Source organism: Ammospiza caudacuta, chromosome 30, assembly GCF_027887145.1.
Source record: "Ammospiza caudacuta isolate bAmmCau1 chromosome 30, bAmmCau1.pri, whole genome shotgun sequence".
Taxonomy (NCBI): Eukaryota; Metazoa; Chordata; class Aves; order Passeriformes; family Passerellidae; genus Ammospiza; species Ammospiza caudacuta.
The window spans coordinates 3,314,372-3,329,409 of NC_080622.1; the positions used below are offsets into that span (position 1 = coordinate 3,314,372).

The 15,038-nt window shown below is 44.3% G+C and overlaps 1 protein-coding gene across 1 annotated transcript in view; it reads right to left on the reverse strand.

Moving 5' to 3' along the window:
- Positions 1-15,038, reverse strand: part of ASH1L (ASH1 like histone lysine methyltransferase) — an 80,798-nt gene that overhangs the window by 50,412 nt on the left and 15,348 nt on the right. The window contains exon 3 of the mRNA XM_058821794.1: positions 654-5,415. Coding sequence (XP_058677777.1) covers positions 654-5,415 — 4,762 coding nt within the window. The remainder of the gene's footprint in view (positions 1-653; positions 5,416-15,038) is intronic.

Here is a 15,038-nt window from a genome sequence, read left to right on the forward strand (position 1 = left end):
CCTGCAGAGTGAAATCCTCACCTGCCATTGCTCCAGCTGTGCTTGGTACAAGAGAACCCAGCAAAGCTCATGGAACAGAGCTCTTGGTGAGGGCAGGACCCCAGAACAATCCCTGCAGAGCCCAAACCTCACCTGCCACTGCTCCAGCTGTGTTTGGTACAACAGAACCCAGCAAAGCTCATGGAACAGAGCTCTTGGTGAGGGCAGGACCCCAGAACGATCCCTGCAGAGCCCAAACCTCACCTGACCATTGCTCCAGCTGTGTTTGGTACAACAGAACCCAGCAGGACTCACAGGAACAGAGCTCTTGGTGAGGACAGGGGCAGGACCCCAAGCACCGATCCCTGCAGAGCCAAAGCCACACCTGTCCCCCAGATGTGTTTGGTACAACAGAACCCAGCAAAACTCACAGGAACAGAGCTCTTGGTGAGGACAGGACCCCAGAATAATCCTGCAGTGCCAAAGCCCCACCTGGCCCTTTCTCCAGCTGTATTTGGTACAAAAGGACCCATAAAACCTCATGGAACAGAGCTCTTGGTGAGGGCTGAACCCCAGAATGATCCTGCAGAGCCCAAACCTCACCTGCCACTGCTCCAGCTGTGTTTGGCACAACAAAACTCAGCAAAACTCGTGGAAAGCCTGATCTCCCTTACCTGCCAGGGGCTGCAGGGCCTTCTCCAGGGAGGAAGGCACGGGCTCCTTGCGGAGGGGCCGGCTCAGCGCCGTGTCCTGCCCGCCGAACAGCCCGGGGCTCTCCGGTAACTTTTTCCGTCCGTTGGTGCTGGCAGAGTTGCTGACTCTGCAGCTGCCTATTGCACTTGTGAAAAGGTTTGTGTGTTCATCGCTGCTGGCTGCCTCTGAGCTGGGAGTGAATCCCCCCAGGGACAGGGCTGGGGAATTTTCAGAGCAGTCAATCTGCAGAGGTGTCTGCAATCCCAGCGCCAAGGAGTTGGGCTCCGAAGGTTCTCTCCTGACCCACTGCTCATCTCTGCTTAGCAAACCCTTGGAAGGTGAGAGGTGAGGACAAGCCATGTGGCACCTGTGTTTCTCTTTGTGTTTGTACCTATCTCCAACAGCCTCCTTGCCAAACCTGTAGCGCTTCAAGGACTCCAGAACCGTTCTGGAGGAGCTGTTGGCCGTGATGGTGTCCATGGAGACCTGGGGCTGCTCGGAGGAGCGGTGCTCCCGGTGCTTGTGGCGGTGCCTGTGCTTGTGTTCCAGCATCCAGCCGTAGGCCATCTCGGGGGGGACGCTGGGGTACGTGCTCATGGACAGCAGAGGAGTCCTGCTCGTGGTGAGGAAAGCTTCCTGGCGCAAGAGTTTATGCTTCTTCTTGTGGTATTTGGTGGGGTTGAGGAGCAGGTGGCCTGTATGCATGTAGGAAGGTGGGGGTAGGGGGGTGGTGAAAGAAGGAGAGGGTGGAGGAGGGTAGAGGGTTGGAGGGTACCTTCCATAATAACCTAATCCTATGGGAGCAGCTGCCAGGGGAGAGGGGGAGTAAGGCATGCCATAGGAGGGGTAGAACCCGGTGCTGGACAGGGGGAAGCTCAGGCTATGCATGAAAGGCATTTCTGCCATAGCTTCCCGCATTTTTGGAGGCCTGCCTCTCTTTTTCTTTAAGTCAGGTTTTCTAATGTAGTGCAAAGGATCTAAAGGAAAAGTAGGGTGGGTGTAGAAACTATTGAAATTTATCCTAAAAATGGTAGGCAGCAAATCTCGGGGTATAAAATGGTGACTTCTGTGGGTTATCCTAATTTCACTTAATCGACTTATCAACTCCTCTAACTCAGCGAGGAAATCGGGGTCCTGCCTCCCTCGGAGCTGAGGGTACTTCTTTTTCCTTTTTCTCTTCTGCCTCTTCATCTTGTCGTAGCTGAGGTAATCGTGGCTGCGGCGCTTGCACTTGTGCTTGTGCTTCTCCTTCAGGTTGCCGAGCACGGCAGAGGTCTCGCTCGGCATGAGGGACACGTGGTCGAACGAGTGCCTCTTCTTCTTCTGCCCGCAGAACTTCTCGGCGCGGTCCGAGGTGCTGTTGTTGTCCGTGCCGATGCCGCTGTCGCTGGGGATGGTCTCGTCGCTGTGCGACTCGCTCACGGGCGACGGCGTGGCCTCCTTGAGCGCCGTCAGCTCGCTCAGGTGGGACGGCGAGTTGGGCAGCAGCGTGGGCGGGGACAACCTCCTCCTGCCCTTGGCCGCTTTCTTCATGGCGAGCGTCTGCACCACGCTGCCCTGCCTGGAGTGCAGGTGCAGGTAGGGCACCGAGCTGGGCTCGATGAAGCCGGCGTCGCTGCTGACGGGGCTCTGCCCCCCGCTCACGGCCGAGGATTGCGAGCACACCGGGGACGGCAGGATCTCCGAGGGGTTCGCTGCCGAGGGCAGCAGGTGGGGCAGGACCTGTCCTAGGGATGTGCCAGGAGCTTGCTGGGCAGATTTCTCCAGAACTGTCAGACTGGCGGCGCTGCTGGCTAAAAGGCCGTTCAGGACGGCTTTAGGTTTCCTCCCTCTCCTTTTTCCTATGTAAATCGTTCCTTTCTTGCTGACGTTGATTTGCTGGCCTAGTTTTGAACCGAATGTGGCAGCAAGAGTTGACACGGTGTTGTGGAGCTTGGATTGCATCTTCCCTTTGGTATTTGGTTCCACTGTACTGGACAGAATCTGATTCAGGAGTTTCTTGCGCTTCAGAGTTTTCATTTTATTTATTTTTCGAATAATTGTTTTCATTAACTGGCCATTATTTCTCTTGGCAACTTTTCTGTCTGAGTCTACTTCCAAATCACTCATGCTACAAATACTGGGGCTTTGGACTTCCTCTGGCCCTCGGAGCTGGTCCTTCCTCTCAAAGTACTCCCCGGGTCGGTGCTGTTCACTTTCAGGCCCCATCTTGCTCGAGTTCTCTGTTCCAACAAAAGGTGCAACAGACAGAATAGGTGGTTTCATTTTTATTGACGACCGGATCTGCCTTTTAGGTCTCCCCCTCTTTTTAGGAAAAGGTTGTCCTGATAAGCTTTGTTTTAGCGAGGGAATTTCAACTTCAGGCTGCAAAATTGGAGGTTCTTGCTCTTCTTTTGACTGCACTGAGAAGACTTTTGATGCTGGGATTTTAAGAGTTCTTTTGGGGGGACCTTCGAGCTCTGGCATTTCCTTGGATTTAGGTCTTCCTCTCTTGGGTTTGTAAATGTCAGGTAAGAAATCATCCGACATACACAAGCTGGAGGGTTGTTTGTGAGAGCTGTAGAACTTTGGAGTTTGTTTGTCAGTCTCAGCCAGCAGTGCCAGGGACTGTCCATTAGCTTCATTCAGCTTTGGCAACTGATGTTTGACAAATTCATGCTCCACAAACGAGGATGATCCGATGTTTTTCAGGAATTTGGCCTGCTCCAAATTACTGCTCGATAGTGCACTGTATGAAATGTTTTTAAAAAGCTCTGACCTTTCTAGCTCCAGACCCTTCGGAGGTCGGCACGCGCTCCTCGACACCACTTTAGTCCATCGTGGCTTCCTCCCTTTTCTTTTCTTTAAAGGCTTTGATTGCTGAGTGCTGCTCAGGTTTTTTGCTCCTTGGCAGGATTTCTCAGATGCAGCTATTGCACCGATCTTGAGGAACTGCTTGCTCCCAAACAAGCTGGTAAAACTAACAACTGATGGGGTGACAGTAGCGTGGATGCTTGTCTCAGCTGCCAAAATGGGCTTCTTCCCTGTGGGAGGACTTGTTCTCGAAGTTTCCACGTAAGATGCTTTTGAATCACTTAAATCCTTCTCAGCACCTTTAAAATCAGTGCTGAGGGTGTGGTTCAATGTCCTGTTCAGGCTCAGCAGAGAGCTGTCCGAGGAGAAGGGCGTTTTGCCCACGGGATCTGAAATGCCTTCCAGGAGCTCTGCCGTGGAACTTAAGTGCAATGAGTTGGACGCCAGCTGGGAGGAGGCTGTGGAGAGGCTCCTGTTGAGGGTGGGCACAGACACAGTGGGGGAAGGAGATGGGAGATTCCCTTCTCCCACCGCGCTGAACGGGGACTTGGCAGTCGACACCTCCGAGGCACCTCCTGTCCTGAAGTCTGGTGAAGTGCAATAAACTGGAGGCTGCTTCTCGTGCTTTGATGTTTCGTAAATCCCTTTCTCACTGGATGAGTAGGCATCCTGTGGAACACACATTCCTTCGCTGAACATCTCCTTGCCCACGTCAGCAATTTCTTTCCGAATTGAAAACTTGTCCAAGATGCTTTCTTTGCTCTGTCTCATAATGTGCTTCTCAAACGTTTTGCTGGTTGTGTTTTCCTTCAGTAAATCCGCAGGCTCATGGCTTTCAAGGCTGCTGAGGTTTGAATTGCAAGGAAGCTTAAAGGGCTCTGAGGAGGGCACGAGGGAATCTGCTTTCAGACTTCCAGAGTCCTTGGTAGCCAAACCAGCTGGGCTGCCAATCCCTGCTGGCTTCTTCCCACACTCCTTGCTCACCAATCCCACAGCACTGCTCATTCCTGGCACCTTCCTCCCAGGCTCCTTGCTAACCAGCCCCATGGGGCTGCCAATCCCTGGTGTCTTCCTCCCAGAGTCTTTGTTAACCAGAGCTGTGCTGTTCCCAGTGCCTGGCACCTTCCTTCCAGAATCCTTGCTAAGCAGACCTGTAGGATTATTTATTCCCAACAACTTCTTCCCAGCATCCTTGTTCACCAATCCTGCTGGAGTGCTGATCCCTACTGGCTTCTTGAGAGGCTCCTTGCTGGGCAGGGCAGCTGGAGTGCTGATCCCTGCAAGTTTCCTCCCCACATCTTTGCTGATCAACCCAACTGCAGAGCTGCTGGTCACTGGCTGCTTCTTTCCTGCATCCTTGTGGACTAACCCTGTTGGAGTGCTGATGCCTGGAGGCCTCTTCCCAGAGTCTTTGTTAACCAATCCAATTAAGGGGCTGATTGCTTGGGGCTTCTTCCCAGAGTCTTTGTTCACCAATATGGCTGCGCTGCCAATCCCCAATGGCTTCTTCCCTGAGTCCTTGTTCACCAAGCCAACAGCAATCCCAGAGCCTGGCAGCTTCTTCACCAAATCTTTGTTAACCAACCCACTTGCACTTACGGCTCCTGGCAGCTTCTTCCCAGAGTCTTTCACCAAACCAGATGTAGTTCCATTTCCACTCCCAGGCTTCTTCTGCTTGGTTTTGGAAGACTTGGAAGGAGGACAAGTTGCAATAAGTTGAGCCAATTTTTCTGTGACAGTTGTTGCTCCGTTAATTTCTGTTCTATCCTTTAAATCAGAGTTATGGCTACTGATAAGGGTTGGAGGAGATGATTTGATATAATCTGTCATTTCAGAATGCAATGGGGAAACTTTCTTAGATAAAGGGGTTGTTTCTACTTCGATACCTTCTTCCACGTGTAACTCAACTGGTGCAACTTCTCCAGCTTTCTTGTAAGACTTGGAAGGGTCCTAAAAGTTAATAAACAAAAAAAATCTTTAGGAACAGGGTACAAAGTATCACTTTGAGCAACACAGTATTTTTTTATGTTTTGGTGATTAACACTTGCTCTGGTATCAGGGTTACTGTATAAACAGAGGCTGAATGATCCCATGAATTTCAAACCAAACAATAGTAATATTAGTAATTTAAATAATGGCATCATAAAATAAACACATTCAGCAAATAATAGTGATAATTCATATTTAAACCAAAATGTTTTAATGGTGGACACGCTGAGGCTTTGCTGATGTTAACAAAACCCAAACTCCCTCCCAGTCCGGAAATAAAAACCATTTAATCTGTCCCCCGATTATTAAAAATATCCTCCAAAAATACTGTTGATGTTTATTAATAAAAACTCACTACCAACAAAGTGCTGGGCTATTTATAGTGTGAGAGCACTTGAAGAGCTCACATGGTGCTGAGCAGCAGCTGAGCAGTGCCCTGGAAGGGAAGGGCTGGCACTGTCACCCTGTCCCTGCACAGCCCTGTCCCCCAGCCCCTGCACCAACAGCTGCTCCTCCCTGCCCAACACTGACAATCAAAAAAATAAACAAAATAAAATAAGTCAAATTATTCTGTTTGCATAGAGGAGAAGGGGGTGATAATGCACACAAATGGAATAACTGAAACTCACACTCATTTCCAGCTCACACCTCACCAAACTTGAAATTTATTCTGTAAAGGTTAAAATCAAAACTGCAACACATCATAAATCTTACCGAGAGCATCTCAATAAATTCATCTTTTATTTTGGAAGGACATTCTTTACACACAGTGCCCAACACATCTCTGCAGTGCAGGGGCTGGGAATGGAAGGAAATAATGCTAATTATATGATAATTCTGCCCATGGTTCTGATGTCCCCAGCATCAGAAGGACATGGGAATGTTGGAGCAGGTCCAGAGGAAGCCATGAAGTTGATGAAGGGACTGGAGCACTGGGATGGCTTCAAACTGACAGAGGGTAAATTTAGGTTGGATAAATGGGAGAAATTCCTCCCTGTGAGGGTGGGCAGGCCCTGGCACAGGTGCCCAGAGCAGCTGTGGATGCCCCTGGATCCCTGGCAATGCCCAAGGCCAGGCTGGACAGGGCTGGGAGCAGCCTGGGACAGTGCAAGGTGTCGCTGCCATGGCAGGGGTGTGGAATAAGCTGGGCTTTAAGATCCTCCCAGCCCAAAGTCACTGTGATGCTGTGATTTCATTCCCAATTTGAAACCTCCTGAGACCTCCCAGAACACAAACTATGGAGAGAAAAACACCAATGCCACAGCTCTTCATCCAGCACCTGATTCCAAAGCTGTTCCTATGGATGCTGAAGGATGGGACAGCCTGGATTCCTCTGAACAGCAAATTTTGGTGCTGATCCTGAAGGATTTGTTCACTCAGCTGCACTTAAGCAGGAATTTGCAGCCTGGATCCAGCTGGACACTGCTGAGATGAGAAGCAGCTGTGTGGGGAATGGGGGAGCCTCTGCACCCCAAATCCAGGGCACAGGGGGGTTCTCTGTGCCCACCTCCAGGCCTGGCACGCACATGGAAACCCCTGAGTCAGCATGGCACCACTCTGAGCCTGCAATCCAACGCTCCTGGACCCCTGGCAGTGCCCAAGGCCAGGCTGGACAGGGCTGGGAGCAGCCTGGGACAGGGCAAGGTGTTCCTGCCATGGCAGGGGTGTGGAATAAGCTGGGCTTTAAGATCCTCCCAGCCCAAAGTCACTGTGATGCTGTGATTTCATTCCCAATTTGAAACCTCCTGAGACCTCCCAGAACACAAACTATGGAGAGAAAGACACCAATGCCACAGCTCTTCATCCAGCACCTGATTCCAAAGCTGTTCCTATGGATGCTGAAGGAAGGGACAGCCTGGATTCCTCTGAACAGCAAATTTTGGTGCTGATCCTGAAGGATTTGTTCATTCAGCTGCACTTAAGCAGGAATTTGCAGCCTGGATCCAGCTGATCCAGCTGGACACTGCTGAGATGAGAAGCAGCTGTGTGGGGAATGGGGATTTGGGAATGTGCCCCAAATCCAGGGCACAGGGGGTTCTCTGTGCCCACCTCCAGGCCTGGCACGCACATGGAAACCCCTGAGTCAGCATGGCACCGCCCTGAGCCTGCAATCCAACGCTCCTGGAATTCCCTGGGGCAGGCTCTGAGTGCCAGAGAGTCACTAATGACTGTTAAAGCCTTCAGAGAGCTTCCTCCTCCTCCTCCTCCTCCTCCTCCAGCCTGAAATTCTGGCAAGAACTTTGGAAGAAAAATCTCCTTTGTTCAGCAGACTTCAAAACATCCACCTAAATACTGACTTGGGAATTCAGCTCCTCATGCCTGTATTTACATTCCACATTATTTATTCTTTTTCCTGCTCCTCCTGGGTGCTGTGCCACCCCTGGGCCAGGTTCTGTGGTGCCCTCACCGGGTATCCAACACTTCTTGGCAGGCTCTGCTTTTCCCTGCTCACCTCCTTTTCCAAACAAAGGGCTCGCAAGTTTGAAAAGACACTTCAATAATAAATACCTAACTAACAAAACCCTTCCAAACAGCAGCTTTGATCTGAGCAAGATGCCAGGATTTTGAAAACAAGACTTTAGCATCAAACACAGATCCTTTGAAAGCTGAACGAGTGTGCCCTGGAAAGTTTTCTCATCTAAGGGTGAGTGAGTTTTCCAAGCACACCGCGAATTATTTCAAAAAAACACGAAGCATCGAGTGAGATGTCAGACAAGAAGTCGAAAAAAGTCTGTCATTTTTAAACCCAAAATTCTTATTGGGGAATTTTTTTTTTCCCCTATAAATCTACTTAATAATCAGCATGATTAACAGAAACATTTTGGAGGGAAATTTTGAAGAACAAAATTTCATCCAGTAACTTTTAATAGAAATATTTTGAGATGTTTCCTTTGGAGAAGGTTGCATAAAAAAACGAAATAAAAAATAGAATATACTCAAAATTTTAAGTTACAAAATTAAAAAAATAAAAAATAAAAAAAATCAATAAAGTATACTCAAAAACGTAAAAATAAAATAAAAATATAAAATTAAATTAAAAATAAAAATTATAAAGATAAAAAATAAAATTTAGACTCAAAAATTTAAAAATATAAAACAAAATTAAAACTAAAGATATAAAAATAAAATATGAACTAAAAAAATTAAAAATTAAAAAATAGCCTCAGTTTCCAGCACCTGAAGTAGTTAAACGCACCCAGACTGTTCAGGAAAATGTTGTTTGGGATTTCTCTTGAGAGCCACTGGCAAGCAATGAGGATTTTTAAGGATTTTTTCTGCACTTACACAGATTTATCCATTATTGTTTTGGCTGTTGTACTTCAGGCCAATGCTCAGAGTAGAATTCAAAGGAGCATTCAGAGAAATCACAGAAATTGTTCTGTAGTTGTGGCAATCCCCCAAATAAAAATTCTGTTTATTTTTCACCTCCAAGACTTTTTATTTTTCAGCATTTTCTAAAAGCAAAACAACAATTCTGTGGAATTAACCAAAAACAAAACACTTTTATCCCAGATCCTGCAGGAAATATTCTCAAGCTACGCAAGAAGAAAATAAATCAATTTTTTCATCTTTTTAATAATTTTTTTGTTCGAAATTCTTTATTAATTTTTATGTCTATATAAAATTATTTTTAAATTTTTATTAATTTAAATAAATATTAATATTAGTAATTTATTTAAAAATAACAAAAAGTATTAAATTATTACTACTACTATTATTATTACTACTACTACTATTATTATTACTTTATTACTATTATTATTATTATTATTATTATTATTATTTTGTTAAAATATTTATTGCTTTTTATGTTTACACATTTCTGGAGGAGAAATTGCAAATATATAAGGAAAAATGTCTCTGCTGAAAGAGTGGTGAGGCAGTGGAAGAAGCAGCCCAGGGAAATGTGGAATTCCCATCCTTGGAAATGTTCAAAAATTGTTCCCATTTATTTATATAAAGTTACTTATATTTATCTTTTATATATCTGTATTACTATTATATAATATAGGATTTTATTTTACATTTATATTATGGTTAGATATTTATATTTATAATTATTATGGTTAGTTATTTATGATTATGATATTGCAATATAACATATTATTATATTATATTATATTATATTATATTATATTATATTATATTAATTATATTATATATTATATTATATTACGTTATATTATATTATATTACATTATATTATATTACGTTATATTATATTATATTACATTACATTATATCTATTTATAGACAATATAAATATAACTTATTTATATAAAATTACTTATATTTATCTTTTATATCTTTATATTATTGTCCTATAATATATTATTTTATAATATATTTATATTGATTATGGTTAGTTATTTATATTTATACTTATGATGATTATATTGTAATATAATTTAATTATATATATTTATAGACTTTATAAATATTATTTATAGATATAAATTACTTATATTTATTTTTATATATTTATATTATACATTATATATTGCATATTGCATATTGCATATTGTATATAATATATGATATATAATATATAATATATAATATATTATACATTATATATTATATATTATATATTGTATATTATATATAATATATATTATACATTATATATTGTATATTATATGTTATATTACATATTACATATTACATATATTACATATTGTATATTGTATATTGTATATTATGTTATATGTCATATATTATATATTATATAACATATTACATATATTACATTACGTATATTACAAATTAAATATATATTATGGTACATGTATTATATATTATCACATATATAATGGCAGTAAGACAAAAATCCCAACCCTTGGGTATTCTATTTGAAACCTGTGATGGTTCAAAGCCATCATTCCCATTTATTTCCTCCCAGACACCTCCAATCCCATTCCAGCAAGCAGCAGGACGTTGTTTGGTGTCATCTCTAACAATGCCACGTGCAAAATGGCAGCAGGGAGCAACGAGCCTCAAACACCCCCTCAGAACAAGCCTATATTATATTATATTATATTATATTATATTATATTATATTATATCTATTTTAGACAATATAAATATAACTTATTTATATAAAATTACTTATATTTATCTTTTACATATTTATATTATTGTCCTATAATGTATTATTTTATATTACATTTATATTGATTATGGTTAGTTATTTATATTTATAATTATGATGATTATATTGTAATATAACATAATTTAATTATATATAGACTTTATAAATATAATTTATTTATATAAAGTGCTTATATTTTATATATTTATATTATATATTGCATATTGTATATTATATAATATACAATATATATAATATATATTATATAATATAATATATTGTATATTATATATGTTATATTACATATTACATATATTACATATTATATATTATATATTGTATATTATGTTACATATTATATATTATATCACATATTACATATATTATATATTATATTACATATATTTGAAATTAAATATTCACCCCCTCAGAAGAAGCCAGGAGAGAGCAGAGGATGAGGAGGGATCATCATGAGTCAGGGGTTTGAAACTCTTGGAAATAATGTCAATTTAATGCAACAAATCTGCATCCTCTGAGAGGAGCTGCAGTCTAAAACGGAGGTGATATCAACATCACCACATCAAAAATATTCCACACCATCACTAATATTTGCCTCCCTTTCTGCTTTCCATTTTAAATGCTCAGGGTTATTTACCTGCTGGCCACTTTTCCTTGCACATTGATGCACATGAAAAAATCCATTTTTAGTGACATGGTGAATCCTGTTGGACTGACATTGCCCTGACTCACTTTCTGTGGCCGTGTCACACTGCTGCACCCTTTTTTTCCTCCTTGTAAAATGGAGATTTTATCTAATTACCTCTGTTCTTATGAGTAATAATTGCAGGTTTGATTGCTGAGGATGTGTGGAGCTGGAAATCCAGAGCTGCAGCTACAAACCCCATGAATGATGTGCACAGAGCACATGGAAATACATTTATTTTCTCTGAGGACTTAGCCAGGGAAGCCTGGCTTTGTGACTGGCTGCATTTCTTCTGTCCCCACTAATCCTGGCATCTGTCCCCAACCTGTGTCCCCTGCAGCTGCCTTGGTGTCACCTTTCACATTCCTGATCCTTTCTCCACCCCAAACCTCTAAAAAAATTAAAATTCTAGTGTATAAACAAAGATGTCAGGGATGAAGAATCCCTGCTGTCACCATGAGAATTCAAATATTGATTATTTTCTCTGGGAAAAACTCCCAGGGCACGATCTCTTGATGCAAAGGGAAAATCTCCAGACACTGTGGTGCCTTTTGAGAGAAAAACCAGGGAATTATGGAATATTTATGGAATATGAGCTGGGAGGGACCCATAGGGATCAGCCAGTCCAAGCCCTGCACTGACACCCCAAAATCCACCCTGGGAGCATTTCCCAAACCCTCCTGGAGCTCTGGTACCCCTGGGGTAAAAACCTTTTCCTGATATCCATCCTAAACCTCATTAATTCCACATCAAACCTCCCCTGAATAAGAGATTTTCAGCTGCAGGAGCCACCTCAATTCAGACATCAAGAGAAATCAGTGCTTGGATATTCTAGAGTGTGACTCTGGAAAAAACTCATTGCAACAGAGTTTTGTCAAAAAAAAACCCCAAAAAAACCAAAAAAACGAACAAAAAAAAAAAAAACAGAAAAGAAAGAAAAAGTTACAAAAAAAAAAAAAAAAGGAAATCATCAGTGTAATAACAAACTGCCATCAACTCTTCTGGTGTTTTCAAGCCAAAGTTAGAAATATCATTAGAAATAATAAGCTTGTTTTGAAATGGAAGAATGTGAAATAAAAACCACTGCCAAAATGTGAAGTTATGCAAAGAACACTTGAGAGTTTTGTGTTCAGTGGGCTGGATGCAAACACCTCTGCTTGCAGGGAGGAAAACCCCAATGTGAGAGCACTGCAGAGTCTGAAAAAGGCAATTTGAGCCCCCACACATCACATCCAGCACACTTGTTTTGTAAGCACATCATTAATTACTCAGAATCCCAGACTGGTTTGGGCTAAAAGGGATTTTAAAGATTTCATTCTACACTTTAAACTGTCCCAGGCTGCTCCAAAATGTCCAACCTGGCTTTGAACACTGCCAGGGATGCAGGGGCAGCCACAGCTGCTCTGGGAAATCTGTTTAATGTGTTTATTCCCAAGCATCCAAAGATTGGGGAGCTCAGGAGTTTCAGCTCCTCACCCCTTCAGTTCAGGTGCAAGGGGATTTTTGGTGGGGGGAATTCTTCTGGGTGATGTGCTCATAGAACCATGGAATGGTTTGGGTTAAAATAGACTTTAAAATTCTTCCAGTGCCATGGCAGTGACACGTTCCACCATCCCAGCCCTGTCCAACCTGGCCCTGGACACTTCCAGAGATCCAGGGGCAGCCACAGCTGTGCCAGGGCCTGCCCACCCTCCCAGGGAACAATTCCTAATTCCCAAAATCCCATCCAGCCGTGCCCTCTGGCAGGGTAAAGCCATTCCCCCTGCCTGGCATTCCAGGCCTTTGTCAAAATTCTCTCCCTGGCACTGGAAGGCCACAATGAGATCATCCCCAAATTTCCCTTCTCTTTAAGGTGATTCTTCCTCAAGGGCAATTCCAGACTGGGTATGCCAGGGGAAAGGAAAAAATGGTTTGGGTATGGCAGGGGAAAGGAAAAGATCTGGGTGTGCCAGGGGAGGGGAAAAGGGTCTGAGTATGGCAGGGGAAAGGAAAAGATCTGGGTGTGCCAGGGGAGGGGAAAAGGGTCTGGGTATGGCAGGGGAAAGGAAAAGATCTGGGTGTGCCAGGGGAGGGGAAAAGGGTCTGGGTATGGCAGGGGAAAGGAAAAGATCTGGGTATGGCAGAGGAAAGGAAAAGGGAATGCCAAGGGAATGGAAAAAAGTCTGGGTAAGTCAGGGGACAGGAAAAGGGTCTGGGTATGGCAGGGGACAGGAAGAGGTTTGGGTATGGCAGGGGACAGAAAAAGGGTCTGGGTATGGCAGGGGAAAGGAAAAGATCTGGGTATGGCAGGGGAAAGGGTTTGAGTATGGCAGGGGAAAGGCTCTGGGTATGGCAGGGGACAGTAAAAGGTCTGGGTATAGCAGAGGAAAGGAAAAGGGAATGCCAGGGGAATGGAAAAAAGTCTGGGTAAGTCAGGGGACAGGAAAAGGGTCTGGGTATGGCAGGGGACAGAAAAAGGGTCTGGGTATGGCAGGGGAAAGGGTTTGGGTAGGCCAGGGAACAGGAAAAGGGAATGCCAGGGGACAGGAAGGGGTCTGGGTATGCCAGGGGAAAGGAAAAGGTCTGGGTATGGCAGGGGACAGGAAGAGGTTTGGGTATGCTGGGGACAGGAAAAGGGAATGCCAGGGAAAGGGGAAAAAGGCATGCCAGGGGACAGGAAAAGATCTGGGTATGCCAGGAAAAAGGAAAAGATTTGGGGATGTCAGGGGAGAAGGAAAGGGTCTGGGTATGCCAGGGGAAAGGAAAAAGGAATGCCAGGGGACAGGAAAAGGTCTGGGTGTGCCAGGGGAGGGGAAAAGGGTCTGAGTATGGCAGGGGAAAGGAAAAGATCTGGGTATGGCAGGGGAAAGGGTTTGAGTATGGCAGGGGAAAGGCTCTGGGTATGGCAGGGGACAGAAAAAGGTCTGGGTATGGCAGAGGAAAGGAAAAGGGAATGCCAGGGGAATGGAAAAAAGTCTGGGTAAATCAGGGGACAGGAAAAGGGTCTGGGTATGGCAGGGGACAGGAAAAGGGTCTGGGTATGGCAGGGGAAAGGGTTTGGGTAGGCCAGGGAACAGGAAAAGGGAATGCCAGGGAAAGGGGAAAAAGGTATGCCAGGGGACAGGAGAAGATCTGGGTATGCCAGGAAAAAGGAAAAGGTTTGGGGATGTCAGGGGAGAAGGAAAGGGTCTGGGTATGCCAGGGGAAGGGGTCTGGGTATGGCAGGGGAAAGGAAAAAGGAATGCCAGGGGAAAGGAAAAGGTTTGGTTATGCCAAGTGAAAGGGTCTGGGTATGCCAGGGAACAGGGAAAGGGAATGCCAGGGGACAGGAAGAGGTTTAGGTACAGCAGGGGACAGAAAAAGGTCTGGGTATGGCAGGGGAAAGGAAAAGTTTTGGGTATGCCAGGGGACAGGAAGAGGTCTGGGTATGTCAGGGGACAGGAAAGGGTCTGGGTATGGCAGGGGAAAGGAAAAAGGAATGCCAGGGGACAGGAAAAGGTCTGGGTACACCAGGGGAAAGGAAAAAGGAATGCCAGGGGACAGGAAAGAGTCTGGGTATGCCAGGGGAAAGGAAAAAGGAATGCCAGGGGACAGGAAAAGGTCTGGGTACACCAGGGGAAAGGAAAAAGGAATGCCAGGGGACAGGAAAAGGTCTGGGTATGGCAGGGGAAAGGAAAAAGGAATGCCAGGGGACAGGAAAGGGTCTGGGTATGGCAGGCACACACCCCCTCAGCACACAGTGAGGAATTTTCCTGCCCTGGGCAGGCTCTGCCAGCACTGATCCATGCAGGGAGCCCTGAGAACAGGACA